General features: G+C 40.8%; 2 protein-coding genes across 4 annotated transcripts in view; one reads left to right on the top strand and one right to left on the bottom strand.

The window, feature by feature from the left end:
- The window catches only part of PolD1 (DNA polymerase delta 1, catalytic subunit), a 362,759-nt gene that overhangs the window by 159,547 nt on the left and 184,505 nt on the right, over positions 1–18,707 (bottom strand). For all 3 annotated transcript variants that reach the window (XM_076189251.1, XM_076189252.1, XM_076189253.1), the window contains 2 exons: positions 11,297–11,442; positions 1,763–1,862 (listed from right to left, as the gene is read on the bottom strand). In XM_076189251.1, coding sequence (XP_076045366.1) covers positions 1,763–1,862; positions 11,297–11,442 — 246 coding nt within the window. The remainder of the gene's footprint in view (positions 1–1,762; positions 1,863–11,296; positions 11,443–18,707) is intronic.
- LOC143027746 (uncharacterized) overlaps positions 1–18,707 on the top strand; it is a 538,392-nt gene that overhangs the window by 426,292 nt on the left and 93,393 nt on the right. The gene's annotated exons all lie outside the window — the stretch shown is intronic.

Genomic DNA, 18,707 nt, shown 5'->3' with positions numbered 1-18,707 from the left:
ATGCCAGTTTTGTTAGTGTTGGGGCCATTTTTGTAGTTGCTCTCTGGATTCTCTCAATTTTCCTTATATTCTTTTTTGTTCTAGGTGACCATAATGTCACTGTGTACTCCAATTTTGGCCTTATCAGTGTGACTAGTATTGTCTTTACTATTTCTTCATCCAAGTAAATAAAATCCACTTTTATTGATCTTAGCAAGTTATAGGTTTCACTGACAATTTTGTATATCTGTTTGTCAGGGGACATATCCTTTGTGATAATCAGTCCCAGGTCTTTTTCTGATACCACTTTCTTTACTTCCTTTTCACCAATTTTATATTGTTGTGATATCCTTTTTTTCTTTTTCCAAAATCCATTATACTACGTTTCTTAAATGTTGAAGTCCACTTCCCACTTCTGACTCAATTTCCAAACCCTGTTCAGATTGCTCTGCAGTGAATCACAGTCCATTTCAGATCTCACTTTCTTTAACAGTTTTGCATCATCTGCAAAGAAGCTCATGTAACATACCACACCCTCATCCATGTTATTTACATAAATAGCAAACATTATTGGAGCCAATACTGGTCCTAGTGGATCTCCACAAATCACCTCTTCCCAAGTTATCTCTGAGCACTACTCTCATTTTTCTTCCATGCAAAAAGTCCTCCATCCATTTTAGTAGTTTACCTTGTATCCCCCCTATTGTTTCCAGTTTTCTTAAGAGTTTTTTGTGTGGTACTTTGTGAAGTGCTTGTTTTGCAAAATTCCATGTGTACATGGTTCTGTAAGTACAGTACATGTGGGGGTAATGGTGGTGGGTTACTATAGATATTTAAGTAGAACTTTGTTTTTCCTTATGTTACATTTTGTGGACTGTGCAACAACATGTGAAGAGTGGGTGGATGGATTCAAGGGGTTCCACACAGAATTGGGTGTCATTCTTGTGAGCTGTTTTGATTGTAGTTGTTCTTTGTTAACCACTTCAATACGGGACTTAAATCTCGCGGGCAGCAGCCAATGCCAGCCGTACGACGTAACGAAATAATATTCGCATCATAAAATATAGTCGCCGCTTATATCGATCGTTCTCTCTTTCACCCGCGAATTTTGAAAACCATAGAGAATGGGATTAAGGGCGCATTTGGGAGAATGTAAAAACACAGGGGCGACTACAATAAATATAATCAAGACGCCGATATGGCAGCGTCGCGAATCCACTTGCTCCTCATGACGCCTACGTGTGCGGCACCGTATGGAAGGGGTTAATGTTTTGATGCAGCTATTTATTTTTCTTACTGCTTTATACTGTACTGCTTATAGACATTTTTCTTGTTTTTTAATTATTGGATACCACACCGTGGATGCACAGTTGTGTAGCTCTTATACAAGTTGTTAATATATATATATATATATATACATTTTTTCTAAATGCTATGGCTCTTACTGTTCAAGTTAACCACTTCAGTAAGAGTCAAATTCTCACGCACAGCATCGGCTGCCACATGTACAATTCATCACACTACTCACATCATAAAATATAAAGTCACTGCTGTATTAGTCACTCTTTTACTGAGTAATAATAAACACAGGAAATGTGATCAAATCAGTTCACAGAATCTGGTAGTAACTCATGTACAACTACAAAAAATATATATAATCAAGACACTGACTCCAGCATCCTTGTGTACCCACTCATGCCTCATGACACTAACCTTTAAGTCTTCTTACTCTGAAAGTATGACAAGCATGAATAACCATTTAACACATAAGCCAGGAACTTACCATGAGAAGGTCAAATTGACACCTGCCCTCAGTATTGACAATCTTGTTCTCCCTTTTTCCCATCTGCTTACTCTGTAGTGTCACCTCCTTGATGTTGGATCTGTAAGACATCATCAAGTTTAATCCAACAACAAAATTACTATCTATATACCCAAAAGCTTCTTCCCCCTAATAAGAGAAGTAGCCAGCCTAGGCTTGCTCCCTCCACTCGTCCAACAAAAATTTGTTTTACCTTCAATCTTAGCTCCATGTGGTTGATAGGTCATTCCCCTCCTGCTCCCTCCCACCCACTGCCTGGGTAAGAAACAATGTATAACACCTCCATGGCATGGCCCGACAGTCAAAGCTGGCTTACCCCCATATATTCATTCATATGGCAACCCTCCTTCATCCACTAACAAATACAGAGAGAAAATGAGGAAAAATTGCTGTCTCAACAAAGTAGCTCTGAATACCAAATTTAAAGTAGTGTGGGAAGAAGAGAGCAGATTACCATCCTTCAATATTCTAGTATTAAGACAGCTGGAAGGTTATCTATCCACCAGTTTACAGGAAACCCACTGCCACAATCACCATTTGTATATCTCATATTTTGTTGCATTTACACACATCTACTTTCAACTTCCTTCTATCACATACCTTCCCAAACTATCACAAACTGCATTTTAACCTCCTCTGATCCTGCCACAAGCAGTGTCATCAACAAACAACAAGAACTGACAATAGTTAACATGTACATTCCCCCCCAATCATCCCCCACAGTTCCAGACACCTTCAGGCCTCATTTTAGCCAACTAGCCTCAATCCCCAACCTGATCATGGGTGGAGATTTCAACGCCAAGTCGTCTGCCTGGTATGTCGACAACCCTGACACAGACAGAAGGCTTGATATACAGACTCAGTTTGACTCATTGACTATCATGACCAACACACATAATCATACACATATCCCACACCAAGCCCTCTACACTCCCTCCTCTCCTGATATCACCTTTTGCTCCCCCTGCCTAACCCCAACAACATCATGGAGAGTGGTCGGGACCCTTGACTCTGACCACCTTCCAATCATCATCACCACCAAAACAAGATGCACCCCAGTTGGCCACAGACACACTTACACCAATTACAAGAGAGCTAACTGGGAAGCCTTTACTGAAGAGACAGAACAACATTTTGAAACACTTAACAGTACACCAATCACAAACATAAACAATGCTGTGCACACTTTTGATACAATCATACAAAATGCAGACAAGAGATACATCCCTAGAGGCAACAGAAAATCACACAACCCCAACTTCACACCAGAAATCCAAAGCCTCATCAGACAACGTGACACACTTAAACACGGTACCCCCACACCTATCCCTCAAAACATAGCAGATTAAATACAAACACTAAACACTGTGATTGCCAATAAAATACATGAACAAAAAACACAAAATTGGCAAAACTTTATCAATACACTTGATCACAAAACAAACACCAGCAAATTGTACAAAACACTCAACAGCATTACACTATCAAACAGTAACACTACACGTTCTCACGCAGCAATAATCACAGCAACAGATAATCTACCCTCAAACAGACAACAGGCAAACGCACTCATACGTCATTTTGCACAGACAAGCCATCTCACCTCTCACCCTGACGACCGACGCACCATTCGACGTAAGAAAGACTTTCCCACAGACTCAGACTATATACCCTTCATAGACAGTCAGACAAAACTCATAATACATAGTCTCAAGCACTCATCTGCCTGTGGCCCTGATAACATAAGCAACATCCACCTAAAACACATTGGACCACAAGGTATACACGCACTCACAAACATTGCAAACTACAGCTATTCACACAACACTATCCCCAACATCTGGAAGCATGGTAAAATAATCACCATTCCAAAACCGAACAAAGACCCAACAATCCCAACATCGCACCGCCCAATCACACTTCTCTGCACCCCCTCTAAAGTCATTGAACGCCTAATACTTAAACTTGTCACACCACATATTCCCCTTGCTGACTCACAACACGGTTTTAGGCCACTACACTCCACAAACACTCTTCTGACAAACCTCACACAAAGAATTTTAAATGGCATCAATTCAGATAGGCCCCACCACAGGACACTTCTTATAACATTAGACATTAGTAAAGCTTTTGATGCTATCCCCCGCCACAACCTAACAAATAAAATATATAACACAGACATGCACAATAACATCAAAAGATGGCTGGCCAATTATCTGGCAGGTAGGAATGCTTATGTGTCATATAATGGCCAATCATCGCACATCAGAAACATTAACCCCTTCCATACGGTGCCGCACACGTAGGCGTCATGGGGAGCGAGTGTATTCGCGAGGCTGCCATATCGGCGTCTTGATTATATTTATTGTAGTCGCCCCTGTGTTTTTACATTCTCTCAAATGTGCCCTGAATCCCATTCTCTGTGGTATTCAAAATTCGCGGGTGAAAGAGAGAACGATCGATATAAGCGGTGACTATATTTTATGATGCGAGTATTATTACGACACGTCGTACGGCTGGCATTGGCTGCTGCCACTGAGATCTAAGTCCATGACGCCTACGTGTGCGGCACCGTATGGAAGGGGTTAAGAACGGAGTACCACAGGGCTCAGTTCTATCCCCCACACTATTTAATCTATACATGCATGACTTACCCACGCCAGACACCTCAGAAATACAAATCTCTTCCTACGCAGACGACATAACAATCACATGCACACATCGTAACACAGACAAAGCTGCAGAAATAATCCAGCCATACCTTGACACACTCAACACATGGTTCATCACAAACAGACTCAAAATAGCTCCAACCAAGTCTACAGCAACACTTCTCACCAACTGGACAAAAGAACACAAATACATACCTCATCTCTACATCAACAACACTCTAATACCACACACAAACACACCGAAAATTCTTGGTGTAACATATGATACATCCATGTCTTTCAAACAACACATCACAAACATAAAAAACAAATGCACACCCAGACTTAACGCACTTAAGTCAATCACTGGAACAACATTTGGACAAAACAAAGAAACTAATATAACAATATACAAACAATGCATACGCTCAGTGTTGAATTATGCGAGTCCTGCATGGGCTCCTAATCTCAGTGAGACACACCACAACACCCTTCAAATCATACAAAACAAAGCCCTAAAAACAATTACAGGCTGCACAAATACAACACCTACAGACCATTTACACCATGAAACAAAAGTCCTCAAAGTCAAGGACCACCTCGACATGAGAGGCACACAAACACTTGCTGCAGCCACCACAAACACATTACACCCGCTACACTACATAGCAGAACACCCACACACACCAACAAACATTAAAACAACACCCAAAGACCTTTATCACGCGCAGATACTCTCTTCTCTTCCTCCACAACCACCAAATACCAGCCTCCGGAAACATATTCATAATCATATCACTCACCGCTCCATTAACACACTGAAAGACAACACACTGCTGCATGCCAGACCCCCTCATATCCACCCTTCTGAATCCTTTCTCCCACGAAAGGACAGAGTCCACTTGGCCAGACTGCGGTGCGGTCACCACCCAGCACTTCTAAGCTACCAGAAGAGGCTGGATGACCGTGTTGTGAACAGCTGCCCAGGATGTAACACTTCACCCCATATCATACAACACATAATGGAAGACTGCATTATACACAATCATGCACGCAAACAACACAACATACGCTTTATAAAGGATTTGTGGGAAAACCCAGTTTTGGCTATGGCATTCCTTGGGGAGACGGGACTGCTCGGACAGACAGTCTAGGGAACGACAACAACAACAACAAACAACAAGAGTCTCACCTTCCACTTCCCTTCACTCTTTCTAGCCATCTTCAATCCCCTGGCCCAACATCCTTGCATTTACCTCCAGTAATGGAGAAAGAAGAAAAGGACAGAAGGTAGAGAGGTTTATAGAGTAAACTGCTTAAATGAGACAAAAAAAAAAAAGAGGAATACAAAAAGAATATGAGAGAAGAGTGGAAGGAGATCAGGGGTAGAGAAGAACTAGGAGTGGAGGAGAAATAGGGATGGTTTAAGGTGTGGTATTTATTATTGGGAATCGTAGTGTTTACCTTAGTTCGGCAAACTTCCCCTCAAAGCGTTATTTTCTTCAATTCAGGAGCCTTTCCTGAAACTTCAAACCATGACTATCATAACTTTAAATAAGATACGATTAAACTTCCCTCCTCTTTATTTTGTTTATCAAATATATGTAACAATTTTGGTTTAATAAATCGGGAATTACATACATAATACACCAAGGCTTTTTCCCCCTTACAAGGGGGGTAGCCAAAAAGAAAAAGGCATAAAATCATTCCCACCCATTCCATCCCTGAATACACTCCAGACCCCTCCACCCTCCCTCTTATCTTAGCACCTCCTGAATGACGGGTCATCCCTGCACCTTGTCCACTGCCCTGGGTCAAAAGCAGTGTCGCAGGACACAGCACATCAACAGCAAGGCCGCTTCATTAAATTGGCGACTCCCCCACTCCATCCCCCCATTGCATAAAATGCGAGGACGGGGAGAAATCCCTTCGGGCTGCGTCAAATTTTGTTCACACATACTACCTCACCCCCCATCCACCCGCCCATTCCACCTCATGCTATCACATCATCCATATACAACCATTCTCCATTCACCTCTGTCTTCTGTCCTCTCCCGTCCTTCCTCAACAGACATTCCCCTCTTCCCCAAAGCCCCTTTCACCCCGTCCATCCACCTCATCCTAGGACGCCCCCACATGTTCACTCCCTCCACATCTGCCTTCCATACCTCTTTTACTAGTCTTTCTTCACTCATTCTTTCCATGTGTCCAAACCATCCTAATATTCTTTCATCAACCCTATCTCCCAGCTCCCTTTCCACCACAGTTCTCCTCCTCACCTCCTCATTTCTCATTCTATCTAGCCTAGTAACCCCCATCATACTTCTCAGACACCTCATCTCAAACACATTCAAACTCCTTCTCTCCTCCTCTCTTATGTTCCATGTTTCTGCCCCATACAGTGCTGTTGGCACAATCACTCCTTCATACAGTCTCCTCTTAGCATCCATTCCCAAATGTCTATTCCTCATTACACTCTTTAATCCACCAAGGCATTTACTCGCTTCTCTCAATCTACATTCTACCTCCAACTTTACTCAACCTTTCCCTGCCACATTTGCACCCAAGTATCTAAAACTATCCACTTCCTCCAGTCGCTCTCCCTTAACCCCTTCCATACGGTGCCGCACACGTAGGCGTCATGGGGAGCGAGTGTATTCGCGAGGCTGCCATATCGGCGTCTTGATTATATTTATTGTAGTCACCCCTCCATAATGACATTCTTTCTAATTCTTTTGTAATCGCATTTTCTATGGTTATCAAAATTCACGGGTGAAGAGAGAACGATCGATATAAGCGGTGACTATATTTTATGATGCGAGTATTATTACGACACGTCGTACGGCTGGCATTGGCTGCTGCCACCGAGATCTAAGTCCATGACGCCTATGTGTGCGGCACCGTATGGAAGGGGTTAATGCTCACTTCCAGTCTACTGCCACTTTCACCCCTTGTACATCTCATCACCTTACTTTTACCCACATTTATCTTTAGCTTTCTTCTATCACATACTCTCCCAAACTCTGTCACCAACTTCCTCAATCCCTCCTCCGATCCTGCCACAAGCGCAGTGTCGTCCGCAAACAACAGCTGGCTCACCTCCCACTTTTCTCCATTTTCTTTAACCATCTCCAATCCCTTGCCCACTACCCTTGCATTTACCTCTCGCACCACCCCATCCATGTATAAGTTGAACAGCCAGGGTGACATAACGCATCCTTGATGAAGTCCCACCTTTACCTCGAACCACTCACTCTCTCCATTTCCAATCCTAACACAAGCTCTACTATTCTCATAAAAACTCTTGACAGCTCCCAGAAGCTTTCCTCCTATCCTGTATATCTTCATAACCTCACACAGTGCCTTTCTGTCTACCCTATCATAAGCCTTTTCCAGATCCATAAAAGCCCAAAAAACATCCTTCCCCTTTCCTATAGCTTTCTCACATATCTGTCTTACCACAAAGATCTGATCTACACAACCTCTACCTGTCCTAAATCCACACTGTTCCTCACCAAATACTCCTTCTGTTCCTCTCCTAATCCTCTCAACCAAGATCCTCCCATAAGCCTTCCCAACTACACTCAACAAGCTAATCCCTCTGAAACTACTACATTCACACTTGTCCCCTTTTCCTTCGTAAAGAGGAACTCTACAGGCACTCCTCCAGTCCTCCGGCACTCTACTCTCTCTCCAACAAACATTAAATAACCTCACCAACCAGTCCACCATCACTGTACCTCCCTTTTTCAGACATTCCGCATGGCATCCATTCAGACCAGGTGCCTTACCTGCTTTCATCATCTTAACAACTGCCTTCACCTCATCCTTCCTTATTTCTCCTCCATTCTCCTCATTCATCACTCTCATTTTCTTCGCACTTCCCACTGCAGCAATCTTTCCTTCCCTATCCTCCTTCACATTAAGCAACTCCCTAAAATATTCTCCCCATCTTCCCCTTACTGCCTTCTCTTCCATTATCATCTCTCCATCTGCACCTTTTACCTTTTCTTCTCTACTTGATTCCCCTCCTCTTCCTCTCTTAATTTCTTTCCAAAACATCTTTTTATTACTTTCAAAATTTTCTGTCATACTCTTACACCATTTCACATCTGCTCTCCTCTTTGTAACCTTTACCTTTTTCTTTACTTCTCTTTTCTTTTCTTTGTACCTCTCATAAGACTCCCTCGTTCTATTTTGTAACCAATCTGTGAAAGCTCGCTTCTTCTCTTCTACAACCTTTGTAAGAGGCCGGTAGTTGTACGAATGGAAATTAGGTTGAGAAATACATGGGTATTGAAATGCTGAGTCAATGAGTCAAGACTCGACGCCTACTGTTTGATAACATTGAAGGCGCCGTTCTGTCTGTATAAACACGGCTGACGGAGGTGACTGTTTTATAAACACTGATGTAATCAATTCAATGTTAGTGGCAGACCATTTGCGCAATGATGTCACCTCATGCTCACGCTCATGCTTTTGCTTATGCAGCAATATTTCTGGAAGGACTGTAACAGCCTCTCGGATTGGAGGTAAATGGGTATAAAAACAAATATTATTGGCCGAAGGGGAAAAGACACGCCCTTAAGGTGTGTCACTTGTTTTGAAAAGTAAAAGACTATTGGACGAATAAAAAAGTGACATCTGAACGAAGGTGGTCTGGCGTCGTCTCGAGCAGTCGAGAGAGAGAGATCCTGAGTGTACCAAGACAGTGTAATTATAGTGGAAAGAAAAGAAAACTAATCCATTTTCCTTAACCTCAGGACTGATTTGAAGTACATGACAATTACTAGGCATGATGCCTACTGCAAAAGAACTTGAAAAGTTATTGGAATTGACATAACGAAGGCAAGGGGCCTTGTGAGTGAAATTATGAGACTACTATAGTGTAACGGTCGAGGACCGACAGTGGTGGTGACAGTGGTTACAAAGGAGGTGAAAACCTTCTTTGTTTCCTCATCCCACCATTCACTACCCTTTCTTCTATTTCCCTGTCCTTCTTGTTTCACACACCATCCTTGCACACTTTATGACTCCCTCCTTGAACCATCCCCATTCCTCCTCCACACCTAGCTCTACTCTATCCTTTACTCCCTCCCACTCCTCCTTCAGCTTCTTTCCGTACTCCTTCTCCTTTTCCTTCAAAGAGTTCACTCTAAGAACCTCCCTACCTTTTGTGCCTTTCCTCTTTCTCCATCTATCCTCCACTCTCAACTTACCTTCCACCAAAAAATAATCTGATATTCACCCACCCTCTCCCCTTAGCACATGTACATCCTTAACTCTTCCTATCATAATCCTATTTACCACTACATAATCCATTAGCGCTCTATCTACCACCCTTCCATCCACCACCCTCTCCCATGTGCTTGACTTTCTTCCGAAACACTGTATTTGCTATCATCAACTCTATTTTTAGACACATTTCCACCATCAACTCTCCACTACGATTCTTTTCTGAAACTCCACATTTCCCAACCACTCCATCGATTGGACCATTTCCTACCCTAGCATTAAGGTCTCCCAGTACTATTACATTGACATTTCTTCCTAAACCATCTATGCACTCATTTAAATCTATCCAAAAGGCCTCCCTTTCTTCTACACTCTTCTCACTGCCAGGCCCATATGCACTTACAAAGACCCACATCTCTTTTCCCAGTTTCACCTTCATCCACATTATCCTTGAGGAAACCTCCTTCCACTCCACTACCCGTTTACCTCTCTTCACTTACTAGAATAGCCACCCCTTCCCTCCCTCGCCCTCTCTTCACTCCTGATAACCTCCCACTTACACTCCCAAACTTACACTCACCCTTCCCTTTCAGCTTAGTTTCACTCAAAGCCAACATATCCATCTTTCTTCTCACAAACATACTACCTATCTCTTCCCTTTTACTCTCATCTGTACCACATCCACGCACATTAAAAGACCCAAACCTTAGGGTGCTGGTCCGAGAACCTCCAGACCCTCTTATGCCTTCTCTTTTATTTTTTGGAAAGTCCCCTGTGGGGCTACAAGGAGAAGGATGCCTAGTCCCAATCCCCGTCCCTTTCTTCTCACCTTTTACGATCCAAGTGGGAATACTTAGTGGCAGTATTCTTTTCCCCCACCATAGGGAATTTCCCCATCACAGAAAAGGAATACTCAGAGAAATAGTACAGGACAGCAACAAGGGGTTGGGGGATAGCATAACAGAGGGACAGTCGTAGTATAAAAGTGTCATCATTTCTCTATGAACAGAGTTTTCCTCTATCATAGACAAAATGATGTGTGGCTCTGGTCTGTAGGGGCACCCCATATAGACCCTAAAGTATCAACTGCATGCTAATGGTGAGCCACAAAACTGATTCCAGATATCAAAAATAAATTACACAAAAATTGACACAAATATATGAATCTGTTTTCCCTAAAAAAGCATAGACTCAGAAGTGACTTGATACAGGTTTTCAAGATTCTAAAGGGAATTGACAACATCAAGTGACAAAATTTTCACATTGAATGAGAATCAGACAAGAAACAATTGTCTCAAAACTGTCAGGAAATATACTTAATTTGTAAATGGGTAGAAACAACTTTGCCAACCATGTAGCTAATGAATGGAATAAACACCTAAGCAAGATGCTGTAATGACTGTCATTTATCTTTTGTATTTATCTTTTTTTTTTTCATCCAACCTAGTAATGGACCAAAAGGTCTCCTGTTGGCATGCTCTGCCTTTGTAATCCTTTGTAAAAGCCCTTGATATATATATATATATATATATATATATATATATATATATATATGCATGTAAAAATACAACTTTACAATCTGGTAATAGGTAAATACCCACAAACTTACCTTATATTTTTTACTCTTCCTAGCTTGAAGAAATTGTCACACTTCAGGTGTTTGGCTCTGTTAATAAGGTAAGGGAAGTCAAAGTTACCAATGTTATAGCCGGTGATGATGTCAGGGTCTACCTGCCGCAGAAAGATAGCCCAATCCTGAAAAAAAAAAAATAATAATTGGAAAAAAAAAAAAAAAAATAATAATAATAATAATAATAAATAAATAAATGAAATAAAAATAAGATAGCACAGAATGGATGTCAAATATACAATAGGATGACATATTACTCACTTCAACAATATTTTCCTTCAAAATATTCTATATACCAATAGGCTTCTTCCCCCATAAAAGGAAGGTAGCCAGCTATCCCACTCCTATCCATCACCCATTTCCCTTTTATCTTTGCTGTGTGTGAATGAAGGGTGGGTGATGATGGGAAGTGGGGAGTGGTTGGGTGTTGATATTTTTATGTAGCATGAAAGGATTTCTCCCTGTCTTCTCAATTTCCTGCATAAGGGAATGGAGGGGTGGGGATTGCCAATTAAGTGAAGCAGCCTTGCTGTGGATGTATCTTGCTGCATTGCTTCTGGCTTAAGAAGTGGGCAGGAGACAGGGATGACCCTTAATCCATGAGGAGCTAAGATGAGAAGGAAACAAGGCTGGTGGTTAGGAATGGAATAGGTGAGAGTGGGTGCATGCCTTTGACCAGGCTACCTCCCTTATAAAGGGGAAGAAGCCCTTGGTATATAGATATCTTGTGAATGAAGGATCATCCCTGTCCCCTGTACATTGCCTGGATGACAAGCAACATAGCACGATACGGCCCATCCACTTTATCTATATGGTGACCCTCTCTCCCTTATCGCCTCAAACAAAAATAGAGAAAACAAGAAGTAATCCCTTTGGGTCGCATCAATTTATATTACATCCATTATAATTTTCCACTCACACTTACCCTTTGCCTTCTCTCATCCCTGGTCAACAGACATTCCCCTCCACCTCTGCCTTTCATTTTTTTGGTAATTCTAGTTTGGACAGTCTTTGCTCATTTATCAGTTCAGAAAGAGTTGGTGTTAGTTTGGTTGTTGCTCTTTGTATTCTTTCTATTTTTTTTTACATTTTTTTTGGTACTGGGTGTCCATAGTGTTGCTGCATACTTAAGTTTTGGTCTTATTAGTGTAATTAGATTTTTTTTTACCATTTCCTCATCCAAATATCTGTCTTACCACAAAAATCTGATCTATACAACCTCTACCTGTCCTAAATCCATACTGTTCCTTACCAATTACTCCCTCTGTTCCTCTCAATCCTCCCATAAGCCTTCCCATCTACACTTAACAAGCTAAGCTTTTATGGATCTGGAAAAAGCTTAAGACAGGGTAGACAGGATGGCACTGTGGGAGGTTTTGCGGATATACGGGATAGGAGGAAAGCTTCTAGGAGCTGTCAAGAGTTTTTATGAGAGTGGTAGAGCATGTGTCAGGATTAGAAATGGAGAGAGTGAGTGGTTCAAGGTAAAGGTGGGACTTCATCAAGGATGTGTTATGTCGCCCTGGCTGTTCAACTTGTACATGGATGGGGTGGTGCGAGAGGTAAATGCAAGGGTGGTGGGTCATGGATTGGAGATGGTTAAAGAAAATGGAGAAAAGTGGGAGGTGAGCCAGCTGTTGTTTGCGGACGACACTGAGCTTGTGGCAGGATCGGAGGAGGGATTGAGGAAGTTGGTGACAGAGTTTGGGAGAGTGTGTGATAGAAGAAAGCTGAAGATAAATGTGGGTAAAAGTAAGGTGATGAGATGTACAAGGGGTGAAAGTGGCAGTAGACTGGAAGTGAGCATTAAGGGAGAGTGACTGGAGGAAGTGGATAGTTTTAGATACTTGGGTGCAAATGTGGCAGGAAAAGGTGGAGTGGAGGTGGAGGTAGAATGTAGATTGAGAGAGGCGAGTAAATGCCTTGGTGGATTAAAAGGGTAATGAGGAATAGACATTTGGGAATGGATGCTAAGAGGAGACTATATGAAGGAGTGATTGTGCCAACAGCACTGGATGAGGCAGAAACATGGAACATAAGAGAGGAGGAGAGAAGGAGTTTGAATGTGTTTGAGATGAGGTGGAGAAGTATGATGGGGGTTACTAGACTAGATAGAGTGAGAAATGAGGAGGTGAGGAGGAGAACAGGGGTGGAAAGGGAGTCGGGAGATAGGGTTGATGAAAGACTATAAGGATGGTTTGGACACATGGAAAGAATGAGTGAAGACTAGTAAAAGAGGTATGGAATGCAGATGTGGAGGGAATGAACATGAAGGGGCATCCTAGGATGAGATGGTTGGATGGGGTGAAGGGCGCTTTGGGGAAGAGGGGAATGCCTGTTGAGGAAGGACGGGAGAGGACAGAAGACAGGGGTGAATGGAGAATGGTTGTATATGGATGATGTGATGCATGAGGTGGAATGGGTGGGGGGGATGGGGGGTGAGGGAGTATGTGTGAGCAAAATTTGACACAGCACAAAGGGATTTCTCCCAGTCTTCTCCTTTTATGCATGGGAGGACTGAGAGGGGGGTTGCCGATTTAATGAAGTGGCCTTGCTGTGGATGTGCTGTGACTTGCGACACTGCTTCTGAACCAGGGCAGTGGACAAGGTGCAGGGATGACCCATCATCCAGGAGGTGCTATGATAAAAGGGAGGGTGGAGGGGAGTGGAGTGTATTTAGGGATGGAATGGGTGGGAATGATTTAATGCCTTTTCCTTTTTGGCTACCTCCCTTGAAAGAGGGAAAAATCCTTGGTATATATGTATGTACTTTTTTCACTTCTTCACCAATTTTGTAATCTTTTGATATTCTGTTTTTACTCTTTCCAAATTCCATTATACATTTCTTTATATTGAATTTTACTTCCCACTTTTGAGTCCAATTCCAGATCTTGTCCAAATCTTGTTGCAATGAGTTGCAGTCTTCCTCCGTTTTTACCTTTTTTAATATCTTTGCATCATCTGCAAAGAAATTCATTTAATACTCTACAGCATCCCTGTCATTAATGTATATTGCATACATGATCGGGGCCAGTACTGATCCCTGGGGGACATCGCTTATCACTTCTTCGCAGTTTGAGAATTTATCTCTTATTACTTCTCTCATTTTCCTCCCAATAAGTAAACCTTTCATCCATTCCAATATTTTTCCTCTGCCACCTATTGACTCAAACTTCTTTATTAGTTTTTATGTGGTACCTTATCAAATGCCTTTTGTAGGTCCAGAAAGGCACAGTCTGCCCACCCATCTCTCTCTTGTATTATGTCTATTACCAGGTAGTCTTGAATAGAAGCAAATCAAGTTTGTTGCACATGATCTTCCTTGTCTGAATCCAAATTGGTTTGGATTTAGTATAGTTTTTTCTTCCAAATGCTGAACCCATCTATTTTTGACAAATTTTTGACAAATTTTTGCTACTGTGCTTGTTAGTGAGACCGGTCTGTAGTTAGATGGGTCTTCTTTGTTCCCTCACTTATATATTGGTCCAATATTTGCCTTCTTCCAGTCCTGTGGTACTTTTCCTTCTTTAAGTGAGTATTTAATTATATTGTATATTTTGTCTATTAATTTTTCCATGCTTTCTTTCAGTATCCAATTTGCAATTCCGTCGGGACCATATGATTTTCTAACATCAAGGGTTTTAATTTGGTCACCAATTTCCTTTTGCATTATGATGATTTCTTTCATTGAGGGGGGCAACTCTCTCACTATTTCCTCACAGTTAGGCGAGTTTTCTATTGTGAATACCGATTTGAAATGGTTGTTCATAATTTCAGCCATTTCCAGTTCTTCTGTACATTCATCTTTATCTTGGCGCAGTTTTTCTTATTCTTGTTTGTTCTTCAGTTTTCCATTGACATACCTGTAAAATAGTTTGGGTTCTTCTTTGCATTTATCAATTATCTTTTTTTCAGTTTCTCTTTTCATCTCTGCGTATTTTTACATACTCATTTCTAAGTTTGATGTACTTTTGCCATTTGCTTGTTTTCTTGTCTCTTTCCCATTTCTTCCAAGCTTTGTCTCTATTATCCTTAGCTTCACTACAACTTTTGTTGTACCAGCTTTTTATGTATGTTCTTTCCATTTTTTGTTGTGGTACATATCTATTCACTCCCTCATTATAAATTTCTTTTAGTATGTTACATTTTTCTTCCATCCCTGTTTCTTTGCTTAGGAATTTTTCCGAGTTTGCGTTACGAAAGAATATTTTGAGTTTCTCAAAATTTGTTTTGTTGTACATTAGTCTTCCTATTCTGTTAATCGTTTTTGCTTTGATCAATTTGTTCTTTCAATTCCAATTCTATTAGTACATGGTCATTCTTGCCTATTAGAGTTTTGTAATCAATTTTATAGATAATCTCAGGCTCTGTGATAAGTATTAAGTCTAATTTTGAGGGTTCACTACCTCTATATCTAGTATTTTCTCTAATCCACTGGGTCATTGTGTATTCGATGGTCAAGTCAAGTAGGACATTGCCACAGCATTCCTCTCCCCCTTCACTGTCATTTCTTCCCAACATTTTTCTTTTGAATTAAAGTCACCCATAATTACTGTATTTCCTCTTGTCTTTCAGTATATTAGTTCATTCATATTTTGCGTCATCTAATAATTTGGAATGATCACTTTCTGTCCAGGATTGTGTTTTGGGGGGCACTTACACCACTACAAATTTCTACTCTTCACATGTTTGCTTTCAACTTGTATCATAATTGATTCTACATTATTTCTTCCTTCAGTTGTTTTTGTTACATTTAAATCTTTATTGGTCAAAATTAAAGCTCCATCACCCTGTTTATCCTTTCTATTCTTTGTCCAACAGTTGTATACCCCTTGTACCACCGTGTGGGGAGGTAGAGTATACTTTAATTTAGTTTCCACTATTCCAAGGTAATCGTTTAATTCATTCATTCCTGAAATTATTCCATCTATATTAGTATAAGTTGTTTTTAATTTCCTTTCTCATCTTTTTCTGTCTTCTTTGCTTCCATTTTCCTTATATATCATTTTCTCAGCCTCAGATCCACCACTCTCCAAAAAAACTAATTCTTTTCAGTTTCAGTTCTTTTTTCATTCTTATAATATGCTTCGTTCCTAAGTTCTTTTTCTTCCTCACTCATTTTTTTTTTTTTTTTATACATATATTTTTGTAATGTTCACTATCAGCTAATTTTGTTGTTCTGGATAGTATTTCCTCTGCAGTTGTTTGATATCTAAGCTTTACTGTACTTTCTGTGGCCTGTATTGTTTTTCTTTAGAGTATCTGCCCATTCTATGGGTTTCCTTGATTTCCCAATCCCAGCCTAATTCATCTGTTTGTAATTCTTTCAGAATTTCCTTAGCGATCTCTTTCTCTTCCTTTTCCCTCCGATATCTGGATACATCATGCTTCTCTTTAATACCATAGATTACAATGCATGTTTTTTTGTCTGTGTCCCTAAGTTACCTTTTTCTTTGATTACTTGGATCACTGTTTCCCTGGTATTCTCTTGACTTGTTGCTCCATTATTTTCTTTAGGGATGTTTCTTGACTTTCCTATTCTATTTTCCACTGCTTCATTTCTTTTAAGTCACCCTCTTTTATTCTTTCTTCCACCTTTTCAGTCACTTCTTTCATTTGTTTTTTTATTTCCCTTTTCAAGGCCTCATTTCTATTTGTGTCTTAGCTTTTAAACCTTTAATTTTCTCCCTTTAATTGCTTCAATTCCTTTTTTAACTCATCTATCTCCCTATAATTCTCCTCATTGGCTTTCCTTAGCATGTATACTTCTTTGTACATTATTTTGTACTCGCTTTTGAGCTCTAATAATTCATCCAAAATGTCATTAAAATCTCTATTTCTCACTATATTTCTATACCTTGGTTCTCTATCCATTTCTAATCCTCTTTGCATAACATTTCCTTCCCTTTCAAACCCCGAAAATAAGCTTCTCTCAAACCTTTGGTATTCCCTTGGTGTCTGTGCGAGGAAGGTCCTTTTCTCGACAACATTGAGTGGAGACTCAATTGTACTTTCTTCCAGGCTTCTCTTGGGTGTCTCTTTGTCTCTTGGTGTTTCCATTTTGATGGAAAAAGTAATAATAATAATAATAATAATAATAATAATAATAATAATAAAAAAAAAAAAAAAGTAAAATGGAGATATAAAAACGAATTACATTTTGGTCACACCAAGTTAATAGCTATACTTCACTATATATATAAACAACTAGGTCAGGTTTTCAATCGTTTCCAATCGTTTGCTTGTGTCTCACTAGCTAGCTAGCAGTTCGGAGCGTTCGATCTATGCGTTTTGCTCCGACCAAGTCTGGCGTGTGATGTATGTATGTATGTATATATATATATATATATAATATATATATATATATATATATATATATTCTGGTTGAAATCAACTGCACTAGTTGCTTTAACAATCTTCAAGATTGTATTCTTTAATTTGGAGAATACTTTCCTATTAGCAACTGAGAGGGACTGGAAGTAGTCATTCATGACTCAAAAGAATATACGCAGTGTATGCCAACTGGTATATTTTTGCATAGTAATAGTATTGAACTACTGACTCCACCAAAACTTTAGTTTTTCAGCTCGTCGTGAGGCATCTTCAGGGTGAGGACTGCTTTGTTAGGATGCTCTGCTATGTTGAAAGGTCTTACAAGGAATAATGACTGCTGGTTGGGTGGGCTGCCTTATAAGGCGGTGTAACAGCTTAGCTTGCCTAGCTCAGACAATACTGGCCCCTCATTGGCCAAGAGGGGCAGCATGAGACTTTGTCTGGGATACAAGTGGGTGGGATTTGATCCAGGAGCCAAGAGGGTGGGATTTTGTCTGGGAGCCAAGATGGTGGGATTTTGTCCGGGAGCCAAGAGGGTGGGATTTTGTCTGGAAGCTCTAGCCTGAGTTACTACTGCTCTGGTTACTGGTCCTAGGCGCTGATTAACTAGTTGGACATGTTGCACTTGTTCGTGGGGCTGCTGCTTAGGGTTTGTTGCTGGAGGGTGATAATCTTCAGAGGGCACGCAGAAGGGAATATAAAATCGGCAGCTTGCTGTATGTTGATGGTAGGGTGCTGGCAAGTAATAGATACTGCTTCTGCAATCTGCAGCTTCCTGAAGGCAAACTCCTTGTGGAGAATTTCCGTTTGGTCTAGTAGTTTCTGTAGAGGAAGCCTCATGATGTGTATTTCAGTGAAATGCTGGAAAATTGACCCCTGGTTTCTATGGGATTGTAGGCGACGTCGCAGTGTAGAGGTCCTACTAATGTATGTGCTGGAGCCGTCACAGCGGCCCTCCTGACAAGAAAATTCGTAAACAACATTGGTGGTAGCCTCACTCGGGGCCTTGGGCACCATGCTATTCCTCATCATGAGGGAATGAATGAGGTTAGGTTTG

This window comes from Oratosquilla oratoria, chromosome 8 (genome assembly GCF_046742065.1).
Source record: "Oratosquilla oratoria isolate Oo_2021 chromosome 8, ASM4674206v1, whole genome shotgun sequence".
Lineage (NCBI taxonomy): Eukaryota > Metazoa > Arthropoda > Malacostraca > Stomatopoda > Squillidae > Oratosquilla > Oratosquilla oratoria.
Note: the sequence above shows the minus strand (reverse complement) of the source record. Positions and strands in the feature narration are given on the sequence as shown.